The sequence below is a fragment of the Theropithecus gelada genome, chromosome 8 (genome assembly GCF_003255815.1).
Source record: "Theropithecus gelada isolate Dixy chromosome 8, Tgel_1.0, whole genome shotgun sequence".
Classification (NCBI taxonomy): domain Eukaryota; kingdom Metazoa; phylum Chordata; class Mammalia; order Primates; family Cercopithecidae; genus Theropithecus; species Theropithecus gelada.
In genome coordinates, this window is record NC_037676.1 from 20,653,039 (window position 1) to 20,676,819 (window position 23,781).

The window sequence follows — 23,781 nt, forward strand, 5'->3', positions numbered from 1 at the left end:
GTTACAGTCCACAGAGTTCAGCCCATCAGGGAGTGAGACTGGAAGCCCAGGTGAGAAGTGGGCCCTGGTGCTGGCATCTGGGGAAGGGACTTACGCAGGTCCCTGGGCATCCGGGGTCTGGGCTGTGGGCAGGGGTCTGGTGAGGTCAGATGTGTTGGCCTGCTGACCTCAGAGCTGCCTCTGAACCATACCCCTTCTCTCCCACAGGCCTGCAGGTGAGTGCCTCCTGGAGGGGAACAGGCGGAGCACCAGGAGCCGGGTCCTGGTGCCTGGAAGTGTCAGGGGAAGGGGGGTGTGGGGCCACAGAGTTGCCCGGTGAAGAAGAAGAAGTCGGGGTAAGGCTGGGAAGGTCTCCCTGCCCCACTCTGGCTCACTGCGGCTTTGGTCTCCCCAGAACGGAGAGGGCCAGAGGGGGAGGATGGACCGGGGGAACTCCCTGCCCTGTGTGCTGGAGCAGAAGGTGAGGGGCAGGGGACCCAAGCGCCTATAGCGGGGCGGGAGGCTGGGGAGATGCCAGGCAAGTGGAATGCACTGCGGGGTCTTCCTGGTGTCGAAGATGGGAGGGATGGCAGGGAAGTTGGGGGAGACAGAGGGCAAGATGGCATGAACCCCAGTGGCCTCTGCAGGTTGATGTGGGAGGCCTAGGGAGTCAAAGGACAGGACATTCTATGAATCTAAGATTGCCCCTCCCCCACTCCCAGATCTATCCCTACGAAATGCTAGTGGTGACCAACAAGGGACGAACCAAGCTGCCACCAGGGGTGGATCGGATGCGGCTTGAGGTAGGCAAGGAAGATGCCCTGGATGGGTGCGGGGCTGTCCACGGGCACTCTCCTGCCTGGGAGAACACCCAGGGCCTCTTTGAGTGAGTGTCCCCTAGGTCACTGGGCACAGCCCCCACCCCACGCTGAGCTGCCCGATTCCCCCATGCAGAGGCATCTGTCTGCCGAGGACTTCTCAAGGGTATTTGCCATGTCCCCCGAAGAGTTTGGCAAGCTGGCTCTGTGGAAGCGGAATGAGCTCAAGAAGAAGGCCTCTCTGTTCTGATGGCCCCCACCTGCTCCGGGACGGCCCCCTTACCCCTGCTGCTTCAGGGCTCTTCCCCGGCGGGTTGGGAGGGGCAGGAGGTGGCGTGGAAGTAGGGTGGGCTCCTTTCCTCAGGTAGAGGGGGGGCCAAGACCTCTGCAATCCCGGGCAGTGAGCTATGGACTTTCTTCCCCCTCACAAGCCTGGGGCCCTCCTGCTCTCGTCCCTGACCCTCCCTGCACAGGGCAAAGCCAGTTGGGGTTCCGGCACACAGAGTTCATGTTTGCACCGTCTCCCCGCCCCTCACCCCAGAGGGTGAGGAGGAATGAGGGGCATTGGTGGTTAGGCCTGTTGGCTGTCTTGAACAGCTGGAGGGAAGATGCAGGGGTGGGAAGCGGCCAGGCAGAAAGAGCTCCAGGCTCTCGTGTCGCCCACCCATCCCTCCCACACTCACTCCTGACAGCTTTCCCGCACTGCAGCCTCCTGCTCCTCTGATTCTAGTGGGAACAGGCCCCAGCTCAGCCTCCAGCAGGGAGGTCGCCTCCCAATTTCAGCTTGCCCTGACCTCTGCTCGCAACCCCCGAGCTTCAAAGCCTCTTGCTCCAGCCCTGCGGCTTCCCCAGAAGCCTGGGCTGAGGGTGGAGATGCCACCTACACATGACCCTGGCCCTCCACCTGCCTCCGGGCCACGAAATGGGAATTGCAGCACCAAGCCAGGCACCGGGCAGAAGCTGGGCGTTCCGCCTCCCTTGGATGGGGTCAAGAGGCCAGGCCTGGCACATTTTGGAGTGTCCTGGCTACCAGCTCTCACCCACACCCACGCACCCCCCACACACTATGCTCTCTCAAGAATGTAATTTATTGGGGCCCCCCCAGCTGCTTTCCTCACCTGCCCCTGCCCTACCTTACACCCCCAGCTTGACTTCTTTCCAGTCCACGTGTGTATATAATGATATCTATATTTTTGCCCAGGTCTGGGTATTGCTTCTGCCCAGACCCTGGCATCCCTTTCCACTGTGTGTGTGACCATGCTGGGGGAGGGGACTCTGCTTGGAATTAAAAGGTTGCATTGGGTCCCTACATCTGTCTTTTCCTTATGAGCCACCAGACCTGGGTGAACGAGACAAGCCATATCAGGTAGAAGGAAGCCCTGGGAGTCAGGGTTCCAACGCAGGGGCCACCTAGGGCTGGAGGGGTGAAGACGCAGTCCCTCAGTACTCTTCCTCCAAGCCCAGGCCCAGAAGCAGGGGCCGTCTAGACGGACCTGTCTGCCTCTCCTTCAGGGACTCTGTGATAGGGGCAGGAGCCCTTGAGTTTGGGGCCAGAGGGAACTCACACCTCAGGGAGGGTCTGGTAGAGAACTGGCTGGGAGGAAAGACTGCCCTAGCCCTCCACCAAATCCCGACGTGCTCGCATTGGTGGCCAAGCTCAACATCGGACATGGTTGTCCCTCCCAAGGGGCAGGGTGCTCATGGTTCAATGGGGAGGCCAAACACAGAAAAGGTCAGCAGATGTGAATGTGTGGTGAGCTGATCCCCAAGAGTCAGGCAGGGGCAACTAAGGAATGGAGAAATGGCAGTTGGAGGACGAGTCAAGTGGAGGCCAAGGGAGGAAGACGGGAATCTGGTCTAGGTTGACTTGGCAAGGACTCCCAAGGGGAATAGACAGGGAATTGCACGTTGCGGGGGTGGGGGGTGGCAGAGGGGCTGCAGATCTGACGGAAAGACCAGAAGGAGGACTGCCTGCAGGTGTGGGTGCTTATGTGGAGAGGGGCCGCCCCCACCCGGCTGGAGCAGAACCATGTGTGGGCACATGAAGAAGCAGTAAGAGGGACCAGGTGAGTTGGAGGGTACGCAACTTGTGAACCTGAGACTGGAGCTGGGGCCTGGCCTGAGTCCCCTAGTTGAGTCCCTAGCCCCTGCGGCTGAAATAAGCAAAGTGGATAAGAATCCCTCAAATGTGAATGATTATTTTACATTGTAGGAGTTCTGTTGCATCCACAACATCATTTTATCCCTTCAGCAAACCTATGAGGTCAACAGGACAGATCACTGTCATCTTCTTAGCAAACGAGAAAATGTTGGGACAGAGACATTTCCTCTGAAGCCCAGCATGGCAGGAAACCAATGAGTGGAGAACGGAGACAGCATTCAGGTTTCCAGGACTTTCCCAATAGGTACTGTTGTCTGTGAAGGAGAAGCAGAGGAGGGCAGACTAGGAGGGGCAGAAAGAGAGAAATGGTTTCTGCACACATACCCAATACTAGGCATTCAGAAACTGCTGGGGGGCTTACCCTGCTCTGAGCATGGGGAACACAGCAGTGACCAGGCTGGCATGCCCCTTGTCCACAAAGAGCTCCCAGGCTGTTTGGGAAAATGTCGAGGTCATTGAACCCTAAGGGGTGCTGGAGACAGGGTTTGGGAACCGTATATAATAGGGGCAGGTTTGAACCTAGGTCCTAAAGGATTTTCAGTTCATGAGAATTTAGAGCATATATATGATGGGATACTACTTAGCCATAAAAAGGAATGAATTAATGGTATTTGTAGCAACATGGATCAGATTGGAGACTATTATTCTAAGTGAAGTAACTCAGGAATGGAAAACCAAACATCATATGTTCTCATAAGTGGGAGCTAAGCTATGAGAATTCAAAGGCATAAGAATGTCACAAAGGACCAGGCACAGTGGCTCACACCTGTAATCCTAGCACTTTCGGAGGCCAACACGGGAGGATTGCCTAGGCTCAGAAGTTCGAGACCAGCCTGGGCAACATGGCGAAACCCCGTCTCTACTAAAAATACAAAAAATTAACTAGGCGTGGTGGCACACGCTGTAATCCGAGCTACTGAGGAGGCTGAGGCACGAGAATCGCTTGAACCTGGGAGGTGGAGGTTGCAGTGGGCCGAGATCATGCCACTGCACTCCAGCCTGGGCGACAGAGCAAGACTCTGTCACAAAAAACAAACAAAAAACCCACGATGGACTCTGGGGACTCAGGGGGAAAGGGTGGGAAAGGGTCGAGGGATAAAAGACTACAAATTGGGTACAGTGTATACTGCTCGGGTGATGGGTGCACCAAAATCTCACAAATCATCACTGAAGAACTTACTCATGTAACCAAACACCACCTGTTCTCCAATAACCTATGAGAAAAAAAAAAAAAAAAAGGCTAGGCGTGGTGGCTCACGCCTGTAATCCCAGCACTTTGGGAGGCCAAGGCAGGTGGATCCCCTGAGGGTCAGGAGTTTGAGGCCAGCCTGGCCAACATGGTGAAAACCCATCTCTACTAAAAACAAAACAAAACAAACAACAAAAAAACTTAGAGCAGCTCAGAGTGGAGCTCGCTGTCCCTAAAACAAAGCCTTAGGAAGTGCCTCTCAGTGCCTCCTCCCCACAACACACACATAAATAAAAAATAAAAAAATTAAAGTGTGAGCAAATTCTTTCACATTGAGAGTCATTGACTGTATGGCTTTTTTTTTGAGACGGAGTTTCTCTCTTGTCACCCAGGCTGCAGTGACAATTAATGCTAATTAATACAATGCTAATTAATACAAGCTAAGTGCTAATTAACACAAAAAATTAGCCGGGCGTGGTGGCAGGCACCTGTAGTCCTACCTACTTGTGAGGCTGAGGTAGGAGAATGGCATGAACCCGGGAGGCGGAGCTTGCAGTGAGCTGAGATCACACCACTGCACTCCAGCCTGGGTGACAGTGCGAGACTCCGTCTCAAAAAAAAAAAAAAAACAAAACAAAAAACATAAAACCCAGTTTACCATGAAATCGTCTTCAAGTCTTCATTTAAGCTAATAGGAGAGGCTTCATTCAAAGATCTTCCCCTAAATGGGCTAACCTGACATCCGAATTTAATAAAATTTAATAAAACATCACGGTCTCTGATACTTCTGGAATATAACACATGTAGTGTGTATACTGACTTTATTAGAGTTTTAAAAATAACATTTAAAAAGTTAAGTCGAATAAAAGGTTATGCACTCCTGATGTACTTTCATTATCCCCTAGAGTCCTCTGAGACATGCTGAAGGGAAGCAAGCTGATTTGATCTATCCAGCCTGTGTCCTTTACCTGTGAGGAGGTGGGCCTAGAAATCTGCAGAGACTGGACTGGAACTCTCACCTGTCAGAGAACTGAGGTCCCAATCAATTCTCACTCGGCCTGGACTTGGCCGAACCCTGGCCCTCCCTAGGGCCTGAGGCCCAGACCCTGGCCACCCTGGCTCAGAGTCTGGACTGCAGGCTCCACACCACAGCACAGAGCCCACTCTGGGCAGGCCAGCATTTCCTGTGCCTCAGCCCCACTCGGGAATGGGTCCTAAAAGGTGAGGCGGGTCCTGTGAAGCCCGAGACACCAAAACTCTAGGTTCTATAATTCTGACAGGGGCTATTCTTCCTTCCCGAGGGAAACTGAGTCCTTTCCCTCTCATCATATGTCAGTGATTAGCAGAGACACTATTTTTTTGTGTTTGTGTTTATTTTAGAGACACTATCTTGCTGTCACCCAGTCTGGACTGCAGTGGCACGATCATAGCTCATTGCAGCCTCGAACTCCTGGGTTCAAGTGATCCTCCTCCCACCTCAGCCTCCCAAGTAGCTTGAACTACAGGCGTATACCACCACACCTTGCTAATTTTTTTTTTTTTTTTGTCGAGACAGGATCTTGCTATGTTGCCCAGGCTGGTCAACAGTCTTGGCCTCCTAAAGTGCTAGGATTTCAGGCTTCAGCCACCACACTTAGCTGCAGAAACTTCCCTTTTTTTTTTTTTTTTTGAGACGGAGTCTCGCTCTGCCGCCCAGGCTGTAATGCAGTGGCCGGATCTCAGCTCACTGCAAGCTCCGCCTCCTGGGTTCACGCCATTCTCCTGCCTCAGCCTCCCGAGCAGCTGGGACTACAGGCGCCCGCCACCTCGCCCGGCTAGTTTTCTGTCTTTTTTAGTAGAGACGGAGTTTCACCGTGTCAGCCAGGATGGTCTCGATCTCCTGACCTCGTGATCCACCTGTCTCGGCCTCCCAAAGTGCTGGGATTACAGGCTTGAGCCACCGCGCCCGGCCTTTTTTTTTTTTTTTAGACGGGGTCTCACTCTGTTGCCTGGGCTGGAGTGCAGTGGCATGATCTTGGCTCACTGCAACCTCCGCCTCCCGGGTTCAAGTGATTCTTCCACCTTAGCTTCCCAAGTAGCTGAGACTACAGGTACTTACCACCACGCCTGGCTAATTTTCTGTATTTTTAGTAGAGACAGGTTTCAGCATATTGGCCAGGCTGGTCTCAAACTCCTGGCCTCAAGTGATCAACCCGCCTTGGCCTCCCAAAGTACTGGGATTACAGGTGTGAGCCAATGCCCACAGCCCATAAACTTTCTGATAGCCATGTCAAAAAAGTAAAAAGCAAGACGTGAAATTAATTTTAACAATATACGTTATTTAACCCAACACACCTAACAGTCACTTCAATATGTAATCAATATAAGCCATGATTATTGCAGTTTCACCTTCTTTCCTTTCTTACTGTATCTTCCATATCGGGGTGTGCTTGGCATTGCACATCTTGGTTGGGACCAGCACATTGCAGGAGCTCATCAGCCCATGTGCCTGGGGCTACCTGAGACTTCAATTCAGGAGGAATTGTAATTCCTCCTCGAAAACACCCCCCTTAGCTCCCGCCTTAATCCCAGCTACTCAGGAGGCACTGGCAGGAGGGTCACTTGAGGCCAGGAGCTCAGATCAGCCTAGGCAGCATAGTGAGACTTCCCCTCCCAGGAAAAAAAAACAACAACAACAATTGGCCAGGCGTGGTGGCGCGCCTGTGGTCCCAGCTACTCTGGAGGCCAGGGTTGGAGGATCGCAAGAGTCCAGGAGTTGGAGGCTGCAATAAGCAGAGATCGCGCCACTACACTCCAGTCTGGGCAACCAAGCGAGACCCTGTCTCGAAAGAAAGGAAAGAAAGAAAGAAAAAAAAAAAACTCTCCCAGCCAACTCTCAGGGCCCACCGCTGGCGGTCCCCAACCCCCTTCCCCGGCCCGACCTGGCGCCCCCAGTCCGGCTTAGCCAGCGCCACGCAGCCGGGCCGGGAAGGGGCGGAGCCGCCGGGCCCCGCCTCCCTTGCCGCGCCGGGGCCGCCGAGGCCAAGGGGCTGCCTCCTCCGCCTAGAGCGCCGCCGCCGACGCCTTCGCCCAGGAGCCGGGGGGCCGGGCGCCATCATGCTGAGCCGGCTCGGGGCGCTGCTGCAGGAGGCCGTGGGGGCGGTGAGGCCGGGAGTGCCAGGCCGCCCTGGGTCGCGGGCCTAGGCCGGGCCGGGCGGGCGCGGAGCCGGGCGCGGCCGGCGGGAGGGCGGGCGGGCGCGGGCCCCCTCGGGCAGGGACACCCGGGCCGCGGCGCCCATTCCCCGGCCTCTCCTCGCCGGCCGCGCCCCACTTCCCCTCGCTCTTCCCAGTCCCGCTCCCAGACTCCTCCCGACCGCCCCACCTCCCCGGCCTGCTCCCGCGTCGCTTCCTGTCTGTGCGTCCTGGCCGTGGAGTCTCCCAGTTCCCGAACTCGCCTTCGCCGGGACGCTCCCTGTCACCCCTTGGGGTGTTTCCTGCCCCCTCGGGCCCTAGACCGCCTCCCCCAGTACCGGTGGGCCTGCCTCCTTCCTCCGCTCCACCCCGCCTGGGCTTGAAAAAATCGCCGCCCCTTCCCCTCGGTCTGATCTCCCAGACAACTCCAGGACCTTGTTGGGGTGCAGGACGCCCTTCCCGTCACCCCGGGACGTGGGAAGTGCGGGCCCTGCCGGTCCAAGTCCCCACGAAGGGTAAAGACCCGGGGCAGGCTGGTGGGCGCCCAGCCGGGGAAACCGCCTTCTGCAGCGTGCATATGTTTCCAGCGTGGCTGTCACCCCTCACAAGCCAAATTGACTTTGAGTTAGGGACAGGCCGCCCGTGGTGGGGCGTGAGTGGCCCTGTGCGGGGAGGAGAGTCCATTGATGCTTCACATGCCGTCAGAGTTTGTGTTTTTGCCATTTTTTGTTAGGGCTGCAGGCTGGCAAGCAGCCCACTACTAGGGTTCGTTCAGCAAGATGTAGTGCTGTGTAGGGAGGGCGGGGGTATTCCTGGTAGGGTGGGGGGGTGCCTGCTGTTGAAAGTAACTCTGCCAAGAATCTGTCTGTAAAGTCAACAATACTTTTCTGCCTCCAAGTATAAATCTTCCCCCAATAGATGAGTTGAGTATCAGATTTTCTCAGGAGAGAAAGCCTTGGGTTTCACCCTCCTTCCTCCCCACCACCTCCTCCCCCACCCTCATGGGAGCTCCTGTTGAAGGAAGTTTGCCTTAGGCAAACTTGGGAAGAAAGTCAGAAACTATGACTTCCTACACCTTCCCAGCCCTGCTGTTGACCCAGGTCCAGGGCCTTGGGGCATCCAGGTAGAGAGGGTTCCAAAATGATTTTTCCTCCCCTTCCCTCATCCCCAGTCAAAACAGCTGTCATCTTAAAAAGTGATCTGATAAACTAATTCATACCTGTGAGGAACACTCCATTTACAGGAGGTGAGACAGGCCAGACAGTTCCTCAGTCCTGAGGAGTGAATTTCTTTTTCTTTTCTTTTTATTATTATTTATTTATTTCTGAGCCCAGGCTGGAGTGTAGTGGTTCGATCTCGGGCTCACTGCAGCCTCCACCTCCTGGGCTCAAGCAATCCTCCCACCTCAGCCTCCTGAGTAGCTGAGACTACAGGCATGCTGCACCACGCCAGGCTAATTTTTGTATTTTTTGTAGAGACAGGGTTTCATCGTGTTGCCCAGGCTGGTCTTGAACTCCTGGTCTCAGGCGATCCACCCGCCTTAGCCTCCCAAAGTACCGGGATTACAAGCGTGAGCCACTGCGCCTGGCTAGGAGTCAATTTCTAAGTGACGGAAGTACAGGCATCAGTGGCAGGAGGAGATTTTGGCAGTGGAGGGACATCTTTTTAGCCAAGTGATCTTCTGGGCCCTTTAGTATTGAACATGTAGGCTATGTCTGGGAGGTGTGGCTGGCCCTACAGGGAGACAAATTCCTCTTTTCTGCTCTACCCCCAGGTCTCCAGTCTAGGTCTTTTCCAAGCTTGGGTCACCAAGTAATGTGTGATCCCAGTAAGTCAACTGACTCCTCATTGAGGAGGAAGAGTGCTCCTTCCCACCCTCTTCTGATCCAACAGATAGGAATCATTACAGCTCTTTTTTTTTTTTTTTTTTTGGACTACAGGTCTGCGCCACCACGCCCAGCTAACATTTGTATTTTCAGTAGAGACCAGGTTTCACCATGTTGGCCAGGCTTGTCTCAAACTCCTGACCTTAAGTGATTGACCTGCCTCAGCCTCCCAGAGAGCTGGGATTACAGGTGTGGGCCACCACTATGTCCGGCCACTAATAATATCTTTAAAGAGAAATTGTTGGGTTCAGTGTCTTTGGTTTGGAGTTACCATAGCCAGTCATGGAGTCAGGTAAAGATGACACACCTGTGTCACCAGCTCTCTAATGGCCTGTGCTGGTTAACCTGCCTCTCCCATGTCTCCTGTCGTACTGGAGCGTTCTTTTTGGTTAAAGCCCAGCTCAAGGTTTTCAAAGACTGTAAGTCAATTTTGAGGCTAAAGGAGACCCCATCACAGAAATTATGAGATAATTGTAGGGCTGCTGAAGGGCCAGAGGACTTTCTGAAACAAGGAACTGGGGAAAGAATGTCTCCAGGAGGTTCCTGAGATATTTGGTAAATATTCATGGGTATTCACTATGCGCTGAGCCCATCGAGGGCAGGCTGGCTGTGAAACACAGAACCCTGGCTCTCAGGGAGCTCATCGTCTAGCAGAAGAGACGACTGCTCAGCACGGCAGGCACTGTCACATGGAAGGTGGTGAGATGCCATCACTCCACAGGGATAGAATATTTGGAATAACTGTGGGTGGTGCTACTTTTGAGAAGGGTCATAGCCCCTACCAACTAGCTTTGAAAGAAGCCAAGATGCCCTGTGGACCGAGGGGAGTTTCCAGTTCTCTGAATGTCATCCCTCCCTGCGTTGCAGTGGCCTTCTAAGCATATTCTTCCTGCCTTTACCTCCTCTCCCAAGCTCAACTGCCAGATGAATCTTCCTAAAACACTGCTCAGAAGGTGCCAGTGGCTGGGTGTGGTGGCTCATGCCTGTAATCCCAGCACTTTGGGAGGCCTAGGCGGGCAGACCACTTGAGGTCAGGGGTTCGAGACTAGCCTGGCCAACATGGTGAAACCCTGTCTCTACTAAAAATACAAAAATCAGCCAGGCGTGGTGGCGCACATCTGTAATCCCAGCAACTTGGGAGGCAGGAGAATCACTTGAACCCAGGAGGCGGAGGTTGCAGTGAGCTGAGATGGTGCCGCTGCACTCTAGCCTGGGTGACAGTGAGACTCTCTTTTATTTATTTAAAAAAAAAAAAAAAAAAAAAAGCTGTCATTGACCTGCTCCCTGCTGCCTGCAAAAAATGATAGAGGCTCCAGAGTCTCACCAGCACCCCTTCCCCAGACACACTTTGCAGAGTTCCTTCCGGTTCTTCAAGTTTTAGTTCAGATGTGATCTTGGTAAAGCCTTCCCTGTTCCAGCCTGTTAGAAGTTACCCCTTTTTCTGAGAGGTCACCACTTTCTACCTCTCCTGAGGCCTCACACTACTTCCTTGTAGCTTCATTATTCAATGCAATTTTATATTGTCTTCTCCATGGCACGTTTCTTTTTTTTTTTTTTTTTTTTTTTGAGACGGAGTCTGGCTCTGTCGCCCAGGCTGGAGTGCAGTGGCCGGATCTCAGCTCACTGCAAGCTCCGCCTCCCGGGTTTACGCCATTCTCCTTCCTCAGCCTCCCGAGTAGCTGGGACTACAGGCGCCCACCACCTCGCCCGGCTAGTTTTTTGTATTTTTAAGTAGAGACGGGGTTTCATCGGGTTAGCCAGGATGGTCTCGATCTCCTGACCTCGTGATCCGCCCGTCTCGGCCTCCCAAAGTGCTGGCATTACAGGCTTGAGCCACCGCGCCCGGCCCATGGCACGTTTCTTGAGGACTGGGTGTTAGTCATCCTCATGTTGCTTGTGGCATCCAGCATAGTGTCTTGTACATAGTGGGCGCTTGGAATGAATGAATGATTTCATGAGTGGCTACTCAGCTCTGTGGTGCAGTGAAGTGTGAGGTCAGAGAGAGGTGTGGGCAGGCAGGGACACTGGAGAGGGCTTGGTGGAGCTGCTGGGGACTGAACCTCACTGGGGACTCTCAGGATCCAGACAAGTTATCGGGATACAGAGCACCTTGGGCAGAGGAGTGGCCCCAGCAAAGACCTAGAGGCAGAAATGCACAGCTGTGGGGAGGGATGATTAGAATTATTTCTTTTTTTTCCTGAAAACATTTACTCTGCAAGAAAAGTGAAGGAATGGTTTTGTTTGTTTTGTTTTTGAGAAGTTTTCAGGGAAAGTGGTTGTTCTCAGTGCAAGGCCAGTATCAGCCATGGTGCAGAGATGGAGAGAGCTTATGGAAAAGGGGGAGGTTAGGGGCTTTCCCAGAGCAGAACCAGAATTTTCTGAGGCTTGATAGAAGGAGCCGGTAGACGAGGAAATGAGAGCAGCACTGGCTAAGGAGTTGGGGTTGTGCAGGCTCAGGCTTTGGACACAAGATGAAAGCATGTTAGAAGGAAGGCACTTTGTTAATATCATGCTAATGTTACCTACCCATCAAAATGAACAGAGCCTGTGGTGGTCTTGAACAGATTTTCATAGACTCTCAGATTGAGAGGAATGGGAAAGCTTTGTCTTTTTTTTCTTTTCTTTTTTTTTTTTTTGAGATAGGGTCTCACCTCGTCACCTAGGCTGGAGTGCAGTGGCGCGATCACAATTCACTGAAGCCTTGACCTCCCTGGGCTCAGGTGATCCTCCCAGCCCAGCCTCCCAGGTAGCTGGGACTATAGGCACACACCACCATGTCCTGCTAGTTTTTAAATTGTTTCTAGAGACAGAGCGTCATCATGTTGCCGAGGCTGGTCTCAAACTCCTGGACTCAAGCCGGCTGTCCACCTTTGCCTCACGGTTGGGCTTATGGGCCTGACCCACTGCACCTGGCCTTTGCCACATTTTCCATCTGCATCATTTTGCTTTTCTTTGGGGGACTGCGTTCCTCTGTGTGCCTCTACTGTAGTGTAACCATGCTGTGTTGAAATAATCTGTGTCTGTTTCCCCCAGCAACATTCTTAGCACCTCCAGGACACAGGACAGGATTGTGACATATAGCAAGAAAACAGCATTTCCAGGAGGGAGGGGTATCTAGGGAGAAGTGGCTGTCAGCAGATACTTGGCTAGATATGGAGACAGTGCCAGTGTGTCCGGGAGAAAATGTGTTATTCCTCCCTTTGAAAACCAGGGAGCAGGGTGCCTCCTCATGAGGAGGCCTAGCATGAACCTGACACTTGGCATGGAATGTCTGTTCCCATGAAGGCAGGGGCTCCCTGGCCTTTGTGGCCCCCACCGAGGTTGTGTCTCTGCCCTCTCCGCAGCGCGAGCCCAGCATTGACCTGCTGCAGGCCTTCGTGGAGCACTGGAAGGGCATCACGCACTACTACATCGAGAGCACAGGTGCGGCCTGGCCCTCCCCAGCCGGGGGACCCTGGAGGGAGCGGGGAGGAAGAAGTGTGCAGAGTGTCACCACGCAGGTGTCCTGGGAAAGGTAACGTGCCCACTCGTGCAGAATTGGAGCCAAGTTCATGGAGACAGAGAACCGGACAGACAGAAGACCCAGAGCCCTGGGCCACTCTGCTCCTGATGATTTAGCTGCCGGTCCCACCCTGACCTTTTGGAAAGCGCTGTGTGAGGGAGGAGTAGCCTCGCTGGGGGTCTCACTGGCCTGACTCTGCAAGGAAGAGGTGGCTGCACTTCCCCCAGCTTCCAGCTCCAGGCCTTCAGGCCCCAAGAGCATGTGCCTAGGGTTTACTGATCAAAAGAAAAGAGTTTAACAACTTCCCCTTTCCCCTGAGCCAACTTAGGGGCATTTTCCTTGTAGAGATCTGGGGTAGGAGGAGAACGAAAACCAAGGTGGGTAACATGCCTGGGTCCCTCTCCCCAAGCTAACACCCCAGACAGCCAAAGCCTTGGGTCACCTGGTCCCATCAGGATGGCTCACTGAGGGGACGGCATCTGAGTGGCTGCTCTGCAGTCATGATGCTGCCACGGGTGGATACAGACTTGTTGCCAGGTAACCATATCCTGCATCCCTCACTTTCCCCTTCCTGGAGTTCAGACTGGGGCTTCGTTCCAGCCCACACCTTTCCTACAGGCTTTCTTTCCAGCCCGGGCCAGCCCAGGAAATTCAGAAATCTGTGGGACCCTCTGAGGGTTCTGCTAGATCAGGTTTCTCAATCTTGGCACAGTTGGCATTAGACCTGGAGCCTTCCCTGCGCGGGGCTGTCCTGGGCAGTGTGGGATGTGCAGCAGTAATTCTGGCCTCTACCCACTAGGTGCCAGTAGCACACCCTACCCCCAAACTGGGACAACCAGCAATGTCTCCAGACATTGCCTCATGTTCCCTGGGGGAGAAAAGCCCACCCCCGGTTCGGAACCACCTCTTCAGGTGAAAGATCTCTTGAAGGAGAGCCTCGGTCCACCAGCTGAGTAAGATCAGATCAGAACTGGCTTAAATTCACCTGGGGCTCCCCGCACCCCCCAGCCCTTTCATTTCCAGAATGGTCCCTAGACTAGAAGGGTCGGAAGTGCCTGGGGCAGGCCACCCTACTCAAGCTCCTGTTCCTTAAAGGAAAGCTAGGGGGTGCTCCAAGGCCAGTCCTGAAAAGACACACTGAGACTGACTGCAAAAGCCCCACTAAGTAGCTTCCCTGTCAGGGCCTTGGTACAGAGAGCAGGACTGGGTCAGACCTGAAGGTGGTGATGCAGATGTTTTTTTCCTCTTTGTGAAAAACAGAGGCTTGCCTTCTCTGAGTGTCAGCTGGGGAGGCCCCGGGAGGTTCTCTCTCAGGCAGCTGCTGGAATTACAGCTTCTAAGTTACGTGACAAGAGCCCTGAGCCCACAGCGTCTCACTCAGGCCCAGAGCTGACAGCAGCCTTCTGTGGGCCCAGGACCACGTGTCCCTGTCTCTGTACCTATCCCAGGGTTTGAAGGAAGCCGATGCTGCTGCCCCCAATAAAGTGCTGGGCACGCATGCGTTCTCAGAGGACTGTGTCCTGAGCCTGGAAAGACTTTTGTCTTCTTAAATATTGAAGCATCCACTGTCAACTTCCATTTCCCAGTTGCCCGCAGCTCTCTTCCCCCACCTCTCCCAGACAGGACCTCCCCTTTCTGGGCTTTGGCAGGAGATGGTGAAGTTTTCAAGCCAGGGTGCCCCTCTTCACCCTACTTACCCTTGTTTCCCAAACATCAATTAGATGAAAACACCCCCGCCAAGAAGACAGACATTCCCTGGCGGCTGAAGCAGATGCTGGACATCCTGGTGTATGAAGAGCAGCAGCAGGTGGCCGTGGGTGAGGCAGGGCCCTGCCTGGAGTACCTGCTGCAGCACAAGATCCTGGAGACTCTCTGCACACTGGGCAAGGCCGAGGTGGGAGGCCCCCTGCGCGCTGGGCCAGGCCGAGGTGGGAGGCCCTCTACGCGCTGGGCAAGGCTGTGGTGGGCAGCCCCGGGCTCCCTGGATTCCAGGCTGAGGTGGGCAGCCTGGGGTTCCCTGGATTCCAGGCCTTTCTGCCTGTGCTCCTCCCAGTCCTGACACTGAAAGTGGCAGCTGCGGGGAGAGGAGCAAACAGGACAGGCACTGTGGCTGTCTCACTTAGAACACTCCACCATCCCAGCGCCCCTGTTCCCAGTTCACTCCACAAAGATGGGCCTGCCACGTGCCAGGCTCTGCTCTAGATGCTGGGGACACAGTAGGGATTCAGACTGACAAGAGCCAAGGCATGGTGGTGCACGCCTGTAGCCCCAGCTACGTGGGAGGCTGAGGTGGGAGGATTGCTTGAGCCCAGGAGGTGGAGGCTGCAGTGAACTGTGATCATGCGACCACACTCCTGCCTAGGAGGCAGAGCAAGATGCTGTTTCTTAAAAAAAGGAAAGAAAATCCGACAAGAATCCTAGTGGGAGAGGCAGGACCATCCTGTGATGGATCAATAATGACCCAGTTATGGAGCACAGTGATGCAGGAAAAGGGGTTGCGAGTGCCAGGAAGGCCAGTTTCGAACAACGTGGCGAGGGAAGCAGGCCTATGAGAAGGGGCCCTCTGAGCCAGGATTGAGGGAGGAGTTGAGCCTGGGCCTCTCTGGGGGTGCAGCGTTCCAGGTGGGGGACACACCTCTGACAGGAGCTCTTTCCCTGGCCTCAGTCCCCCCAAGACATGTGGCAGGCAGGGGACACAGCTTCTGACAGGCGCTCTGTCCCTGGCCTCAGTCCCCCCAGGCATGCGGCAGGCGGGGGCCACGGTCCTGACAGGCGCTCTGTCCCTGGCCTCAGTTCCCCCCAGGCATGCGGCAGCAGGTGTTCCAGTTCTTCAGCAAGGTTTTGGCGCAGGTGCAGCACCCCCTGCTGCATTACCTCAGCGTCCACAGGCCTGTGCAGGTGAGGGGCCCAGAAGCCAAGGGGTGTGTGGGTGTAAGGCCCCGCTCTCTCCCCCGCCACACCTCTCCCCAATGTTTCTGTCCTGCTGCTCTTCCAGAAACTCCTCCGACTCGGTGGGACAGCTCCCGGATCTGTTACAGAGAAGGAGGAGGTGCAGCTCACCACCGTCCTCTGCTCCAAGATCCAGCAGGACCCAGAGCTGCTCGCCTACATCCTGGAAGTGAGCACTCCCATTGGGAAGAGGAGCGGGAGGGCCTGGAACCCCAGGGCAAGCCCCCTCGGCCGTCCTGAGGAGGCAGACGCAGAGAGCAGGTACCCAGGAGGCACGCAGGCAGCTTCCCCTCCAGCTCCAGGCTGAGGCCCTGCCAGCAGCCCACCCTGCGGTCCCAGTGGGGGACCCTGGGAAGTGTTCCCCACCAGGCCTGGCCTCATCCCACCCTCTTTGCAGGGTAAAAAGATTGTAGGTAGGAAGAAGGCATGCGGAGAACCCACTGCCCTGCCTAAGGACACAGCCAGCCACAGGGACAAGGACTGCTCCCACGATGGTGCTCCTGCCAGGCCCCAGCTGGACGGGGAGCCCTGTGGGGCCCAGGCCTTGAACAGCCACATGCCTGCTGAGACCGAGCAGCTGGACGGTGGGACTGCAGAGAGCAACCTGATCACCTCCCTGCTTGGGCTGTGCCAGAGCAAGGTGCTGGCAGCAGAGATGGAGAGGGTGGGGGTGGGGGAGGGGTGGGTCGATGGCCAGGAGGTGATTTGGGGGCTCACATGCATGTCCCTGAAGTTGCGTCCTCATCCCCTAGAAGAGTCGGGTGGCCTTGAAGGCCCAGGAGAACCTGCTGCTCCTGGTGAGCGTGGCCTCCCCAGCAGCCGCCACTTACCTGGTCCAGAGCAGCCCCTGCTGCCCTGCGATTGTCCAGCACCTCTGCCAGCTGTACCGGTCCATGCCTGTCTTCCTGGACCCCGCAGACATTGCTGCCTTAGAGGGCATCAGCTGGAGGTGGGTGCCCAGCCCGGGAAGGCTGGCCAGCATCTTCAGTTGCTGGCAGCCCTGCCTGTCTTTAGTGGCCAGCTCCCCTGGTATTCCACGTTGCTAGGGACCCCTGCTGGCCACCATCTCCCCAAGGCTGCAGCTGATCCCCAGGGGCCTTCGTGCCCTCCAGGGAAGCACTGCTTTTGCTGCCTCTGTCCATAAAACCCCCAAGATAACCGATCCCCAGCCACAGAGGTTCCACAGGAGAGGGGAAGGGCCCAGTTTCGGGACACATTGAGGAAGACCTCGAAGCTCCTCCCCCACTCTCTGAGACTTCTCTCCCCTCTTCAGGTTACCCAGTGCCCCATCTGATGAGGCTTCCTTCCCTGGGAAGGAGGCCTTGGCTGCCTTCTTGGGCTGGTTTGATTACTGCGACCACCTTATCACAGAGGCACACACGGTGAGCAGGGGCGGGCGGGGGCCGGGCTCTCATGCTATTCCCTGTACCATCTCCATCTCGAGGACTAAGTGGAGCAGGGACATGGAAACATGGGGTCCAGGAGCTAGGCGGGGCCCCAGGCAGGCTGGGAACCCTCTCCTGTGGCATCAGGCGTTGCGCAAGGACATGGTTATTTCTCAGCGGGAATTGTGATGAGCGCAAAATGCGTTGACGACATGCTCTGTGGAACCCAGGTGGTTGCAGACGCCTTGGCGAAGGCCGTGGCTGAGAAGTTCTTTGTGGAGACCCTGCAGCCCCAGCTCCTGCATGTGTAAGTGTCCAGTTACCTCAGGCATGACTGTGGTCTACAGCAAACCGCCTACCCCACCCAGCCTCGTCCTGTCCCTAAGGCCAGACACCTCCTTGACCAGAATCCCATCTGTGGACCCCATTGGGTGATGTTTGCCAGGCCTGCCCTGTGATGTGCACATGGCTCTAAGCTACGTGGGCTAAACGAAGGCCTCCTACCCTTCCCTGCAGGACCCCAGCAGGGATGGGCAAGTGACCTCAGACATACCAGCCAAAGATGCGAGGCAAGCAGGAAGGGTTCTGCCACCCGCACTCATGTGCTGTCTGCACACCCCGGGCCTGGCTAAGGTGCCCTCTTCCCATAGGTCCGAGCAAAGCATCCTGACCTCCACCGCGCTCCTCACAGCCATGCTGCGCCAGCTCCACTCCCCTGCGCTGCTGCGGGAGGCCGCGGCTTTCCTCCTGGGCACAGACCGGCAGCCTGAAGCCCCCAGGGACAACCCCCATGCCCTGTACGCTCACCTCATCGGGCACTGTGACCACCTCTCTGATGAGGTACGGAGGGGGACTTCCACCTCTGTTCCTCTCACCACCCCTGCCAGAGGGAGTTCCTGAACACTCTTCCCATAACTCCACCTTTGAGACGCTAAACTGCAAAACACTGCCGAGCCGCTTTTGTCACACACTAGTTTTCTCTGATTATATGCATTTTTTTTTTTTTAAAGAGACAGGGTCTTTCTCTGTCACCCCAGGCCCTGGAGTGCACTGGTGTGATCCTAACTCACTGCAGTCGCCAACTCCTGGCCTCAAGCGATCCTCTCACCTCAGCCTCCTAAAGTGCTGGGAATGCAGGCATGAGCCACTGTGCCCAGCTTATTTTACAGTATTTTATATTTTGGACAGTGCTTTTATACTCACTTGATTTGCGGGAGGGCTGACACCTACTCCGTGAGGTAGGCAAGGTTGATACTCCCATTTCTCAGACATGGAAAGTAAGGCACAGAGAAGCAATTTGGCTTGCCTGAAATCGCACGTCAAATTAGTCATGCACCAGGGACCACCCAGACTTCTTGATTCCTAGGCCCACACCCCCCGCCACTCCCCCCAAAACCTGCCACCTTAGCATCCAGCCAAGGGGGGGTGACTCTGCCTCAGGCCTTTTCTTATTTGGGTTAGCCATGCCAAGGCACCCCTGAGAGCTGGGTGGGGAAGGGGCTATCCTGCCGACCGCCTTCCCGCTCCAGATCAGCATCGCCACGCTCCGGCTGTTTGAGGAGCTGCTACAGAAGCCCCACGAGGGGATCATCCGCAGCCTGGTCCTGCGCAACCTCGAGGGCCGCCCTTACGTGGCCTGGGGCTCACCAGAGCCTGAGAGCTATGAGGACACACTGTAAGTGAAACCAGCGCCCTCTGGACCCAGCCTGGCCCTCAGCACTCGCACACTCACTCTGTCCATTCATTCATTGGTGCCGCACTGTTCTGTCCTGGCCATAGAGATCTGGAGGAAGACCCCTACTTTACCGACAGCTTCCTGGATTCCGGCTTTCAACCTCGTGCAAAGCCGCGCCTAGTTCCTGCCACCAGCTACGATGGCAAAACAGCAGTGACCGAAATCGTCAACAGGTGGGGAATAAGTTAGGCAGTCTGAACCACTCGAGTTTTACTCTCTTTTTTTTTTTTTTGAGATAGTCTGGCACAATCTTGGCTCACTGCAACCTCCACCTCCCGGGTTCTGGGTTCAAGCAATTCCTGTGCCTCAGCCTCCCGAGTACCTGGGATTACAGACATGCACTACCACACCCAGCTAATTTTTATATTTTTAGTAAAGACGGGGTTTCCCAATGTTGGGCAGGCTGGTCTCGAACTCCTGACCTCAGGTGATCCACCCACCTTGGCCTCCCATAGTGCTGGGATTACAGACCTGGTCACCGTGTCTGGCCTGAGTATTTTTCTTTGGCCACAGCCCTGGGGTCCAGTTGGGGAGGGAGATAGGGGTCCCACGAGCAGGGGAGAGCAGGGTGAGCTGGGAGCGCCTCCACACCAGCTCCTGTCTCTCAGTTTCCTGTGCCTGGTCCCCGAGGAAGCCAAGACCTCTGCCTTCCTGGAGGAGACGGGCTATGACACATACGTCCACGATGCTTATGGCCTGGTGAGTGGCTCCTGCTACCAGCTCCCACTTCCTGTCCTTCAGAACAGCTGGGTGATAAGCTCTGAGTTCCCCCTCTCTCATCTGCCCAAGGACCCCAGCCCATCCCTCCTACGTGGGGCCCCGTCTGTTGGTTCCCAATCCCTGGGCCTGCTGTTTCTACTCTCCCGCCTGTCTTAGTTCCAGGAGTGCAGCTCCCGCGTTGCGTCCTGGGGCTGGCCTCTGACCCCCACACCTTTGGACCCCCATGAGCCTGAGCGACCTTTCTTCGAGGGCCACTTCCTCCGAGTGCTGTTTGACCGCATGTCCCGGATTCTGGATCAGGTAGCCAGTGGGCCTGGGCCAGGAGAACTCCAGGCTGGTGCCTCTGGGGTCCTTTGAGAGCAGGGGCTGGCCACAGGGTTGCCTCCGCTTCGGTTCTTTGGTGCACAGCACCCCTGTCCTTTCCCCAGGTGGGAAGCCCCGTCTCGCCCCTGCTCCACATGTCCTAACATGTTCTGGCCCTCAGCCCCATGGAATCCATGACACACACACATCACGTGAGCCTCCCACCCCCACACACATTCACACTAGCCAGGCATCTTGCTGGAGGAGTGCAAAAATACTCACCAGCCCTGCCAGCCCTCAGCTCTGTCCACCATGTTCCTACAGCCATACAGCCTGAACCTGCAGGTGACCTCGGTCCTGTCCCGGCTTGCCCTCTTCCCCCACCCCCATATTCATGAGTACCTCCTGGATCCCTACATCAGCCTGGCCCCCGGCTGCAGAAGCCTATTCTCCGTGTTGGTGAGGGTGAGGATGCCTCGGCCCGAGGGAGTGTGCCCAGTGGGGGTGGAGGGAACAGCAGGGAAGGGGAACGGGGCAGGTGGTTGGGGGCTGGAGGGGTGGGCACCCTTGCCAGTGCCAGGGAAAGCACAGTCTCCCATGCTCTGCATGGTGTGGCAGGGCCAGGGGACCCACTGGTGTTGCTGGCCCCATCTGAGTCCCCTGTGGTTCCTAATCTAGGTGATCGGGGACTTGATGCAGAGAATCCAGAGGGTACCCCAATTCCCAGGCAAGCTGCTCCTGGTGCGCAAGCAGTTGACGGGCCAGGCTCCTGGGGAGCAGTGAGTACCAAGGGTGCCAGGTGAAGCCTGGGGGTGGGAGGGTAGAAAGTGCCTCTGGAGGACAGGTGGCCGGCCACAGGGTCAAGCCTCATGGATGCTGGGCTGTCATGCTGGGCACAGTCCTGCCCCCACCCAGCCATGCCCCCTGTGTCATCTCCCCTCAGGCTGGACCACCAGACCCTCCTCCAGGGCGTGGTGGTGCTGGAGGAGTTCTGCAAGGAGCTGGCTGCCATTGCCTTCGTCAAGTTTCCCCCGCATGATCCTCGCCAGAACCTCTCCCCAGCCCCGGAAGGGCAGGTCTGAGCCAGGAGCAGGGCGGTGGGAGACTCCTGTCCACACCTCTGCCCCAGAGCGGCCTCCTGCCTGGCACTGCCGCCACACTCCCCTCCTGGGATGGGGCTTCTGCTCCCGGGCTCACTCAAGGAGACTGCGGCATGTTGACCACACCAGACTGGGTTTCAGGGAGTGGGCATGCCAGGCGCCAAGGAGCCAAACAGATGGCTTTCCAGGCAGCAGGGTCCTTGGGGCCTTCTTGGAGGAGCTTGGGTGACAGCCAGGTGAGCACCCAGGCCCCAGACCCTCATGTGCTATGTGCCTGGCCCCCTCTGTACTGGCCATTTGTGGCCAGGGCCAAGACCTGTGACTCAACTCCAGGGGCAAGATGGGGAGTGAGCTGATGGCTCTGAGACTGGTCGGGAGCCCAGGCCAGGGAGATGGGGCCTGGAGCCTTGTCTGTGTCACATTAGGTACCATGGGAGCTGCTGAGACCTGACATTTTTGTCCCCTGCCTTCACGGCTTGACCCACTTGGCCCATGGAGGAGGAGCAGTGAATAGGATCGTTGGGGAAGCCCCTCTTCCCGCTCTGCTCCCCTGGAAACTGTTGCAAAACGCCCAGCCGCCTCATGGCAAATGCCCAAAGCATGTTCCGCACCCAGGCGGGGGCCGCTGCTAATGAGAACCTTGGTGCAGCTGCAGCCAGGAGGGGAGCGGGCCCGGGAGCCAGGCTCAGGTCCAGCTAGTTCCTCTCTGGCGCCTTCTGAACCCGTCTCAGCAGGTCCACAGCACCTGGGCAGAGAGGTCAGAGACCAGGGGAGGCCAGGCCTTGCCCTCCCTTCTGCTCAGGGCCCAGTGTTCTTGATAGAAGACCCTTCTGGGTGGCCAGGGAGCTCAGGGGACAGATAAGGGCAGGATGCCCCCTGACTCCAAGCCCCTGAGCCTGGCGGGGAGTGGCTGCGGCCCAGGCAGCCAGTCCTGGTGGTGTTCTCCCTGCATGCCCTCTGTGGCTGGGGCCGCCACCCCACCCGGCCCGAATCTGTCTTGACCTGCAGGAATACACGGGCGGCGCCAGGCATTACCTCACAGCGGGACTACACGGTTGCTGGCTTTGCTCCTGGGCAAGGAGGAGCAGGCCAGAGCCTCTTTCGCTTCCTTTTCTTGCCCATGCCACTTCTAGAAGCCAGACACAGGTTGCCAAGAGGTGACACGAAACAGGAGGAAACTCAGTGACCTCTGCCTCTCCCGCATTCCTCCCCACGGGGGAGGACCTCGCTGCTCTGAAGAGCACCGCGCATGTGCGTGCACGAACGTGGGTGTTGGTGTGGACAGGGCGCAGATCTCCGTGGATGAACTGCGTCTGGACTCTTAGATTCATAAAATATTCGAGGGTCTGGGAGTCACAGACCCTCCCCTCTCCTCCATGCACTTTGGCGTTTGCACGGTGTCTTCCCCGGACAACACAGCAATAAATGGTGTGATTGCGTGGACATGGTGGCTCTGTTCTTGGCCAAGTTTCCCCTCCTTCTGCCCAGGACTCCACTGCTAATTCGGTCCCATCTTCCTCCCCAAGGAAGACAAATTCTTTTTCTAGCACTGGAGCAGGGAGGTGGGGTGGGCGGTAAACAGACAGGCTCTGGCAGTGCAGATCTGCTGATCCTCAGAGCCTGCCAGGAGCCAGACTCTTGGCAGAGCAGTGCCACTTCTGCTGGGCTGACCTGCAGCCGAGAGCCTGCCCGCCCCGGAGACACCGTGAGGGAATGGACCACGTGGGAGCATCTATGTGCAAGTCTCACTTGGGTGTGTGTATGCTGTGTGTTGTATGCCTGTTTTAGTTGTAAAGTAGGCCTGGTATTTAAAACCTTGTCTTTAAGTTCAAGGCTGCAGTGAGCTGACTGCACCACTGCGCTCCAGCCTGGGCAACAGAGTAAGACCCTGTCTCTAAAAAAAAAAATAGTAATAATTCACAGGTGTGTTCTCAGGGAAACAGAAAAGTTAACACATAAATAAATAAACCCTTTGTCCTTAGATGTGTGTGGAAGGGTGGGGGATCCTCTGAGGGGGTTCCCCAAGAGACTGCGGGAGGGCAGGCTGAGAACTTGGAGGAAAAGGAGCCAGACGGTGGCTCTCAACTCGTGTTGATCACTGGGTGGCTTTTTAAAATCCCAATGCCCAGTGTCCCATCACCAGTTAAATTATTGCTGCTGGGGGTGGGCCCAGAGTTCAAGCTCTCCAGGTGGCTGTGCATGGTGGCTCATGCCTATAATCCCAGTACTTCGGGAGGCTAAGGCAGGAGGATCACTTGAGGACGGGAGTTCGAGACCAGCCTTGGCAATATAGCGAGACCCCATGTCTACTAAAAACTTAAAAATTAGTTGGGTGTGGTGGCATGCGCCTGTGGTTCCAGCTACTTGGGAGGCTGAGGCAGGAGAATCACTTGTCACTCGAGCCTGGGAGGTCAATGCTGCAGTGAGCCAGGATCACACCACTCCACTCCAGCCTGGGTGACAGAGCAAGACCCTGTCTGATAAAGAAGAAAGAAAGAAAGAAAAACAAAAACCCAGGTGACCCTAATGTGCTCCCAGGGTTGAAAACTACTAGGCTAAATAATGGGGGCAAATAGCCAAATGTCATTGCCCGGCTGACTGGATGTGGGCCGGTGGGTCCCTTCGACACTGACAGAAATGAACTGAAACAAAAGAGTTTGGTTCCATCATTTGCGAGGCATTTGTCCTCAGAGGGTACAAGGATTCCTACCACCTTCCAGGGGCCAGAAAGAGGGCAGCCAAGGGAGGCAGGGAGGGGGCTGGAAAAGGGGCCTTGGAGGTTATCTCGGCCCTCAGGAGAAGGGGAGCCCGTGCAAGTGTTTCCTTGCTCAGAATCAGAAATCTCTACCGTAGAACACTTGATATATTTTATCTGTTCATTTC

At 56.0% G+C, this 23,781-nt stretch overlaps 2 protein-coding genes across 26 annotated transcripts in view; both read left to right on the forward strand.

Annotated features, from left to right (window-relative positions):
• The window catches only part of DMTN (dematin actin binding protein), a 34,119-nt gene extending 32,013 nt beyond the window's left edge, over positions 1-2,106 (forward strand). For 13 of the 20 annotated variants that reach the window (XM_025394145.1, XM_025394137.1, XM_025394132.1 and 10 more), the window contains 5 exons: positions 2-50; positions 208-215; positions 395-460; positions 702-782; positions 934-2,106. In XM_025394145.1, the coding sequence (XP_025249930.1) occupies positions 2-50; positions 208-215; positions 395-460; positions 702-782; positions 934-1,047 (318 nt within the window). In that variant the 3' untranslated portion in view covers positions 1,048-2,106. The remainder of the gene's footprint in view (position 1; positions 51-207; positions 216-394; positions 461-701; positions 783-933) is intronic. The other 7 variants (XM_025394140.1, XM_025394139.1, XM_025394151.1 and 4 more) reach the window with 1 other exon arrangement.
• Positions 2,107-7,142: 5,036 nt separating this feature from the next.
• Positions 7,143-22,858, forward strand: FAM160B2 (family with sequence similarity 160 member B2). 6 transcript variants are annotated; one of them, XM_025394501.1, is made up of 18 exons: positions 7,143-7,288; positions 7,740-7,833; positions 12,549-12,627; positions 14,428-14,600; positions 15,500-15,604; positions 15,702-15,824; positions 16,053-16,295; positions 16,408-16,604; positions 16,929-17,037; positions 17,271-17,347; positions 17,691-17,880; positions 18,570-18,715; positions 18,820-18,948; positions 19,384-19,474; positions 19,652-19,795; positions 20,123-20,263; positions 20,477-20,577; positions 20,742-22,343. In XM_025394501.1, the coding sequence occupies exons 4-18, from the start codon at positions 14,478-14,480 to the stop codon at positions 20,878-20,880; spliced, it is 2,058 nt and encodes a 685-aa protein (XP_025250286.1). In that variant the 5' UTR covers positions 7,143-7,288; positions 7,740-7,833; positions 12,549-12,627; positions 14,428-14,477; the 3' UTR covers positions 20,881-22,343. The 6 variants fall into 6 exon arrangements, 3 of the variants coding, with proteins under 3 accessions (XP_025250286.1, XP_025250284.1, XP_025250285.1); XR_003120836.1 differs by lacking the exon at positions 7,740-7,833 and having other exon boundaries at positions 7,148-7,288; positions 20,742-21,134; positions 21,907-22,858; XR_003120837.1 differs by lacking the exon at positions 7,740-7,833 and having other exon boundaries at positions 7,148-7,288; positions 20,742-21,134; positions 22,032-22,858.
• Positions 22,859-23,781: the final 923 nt, after the last annotated feature.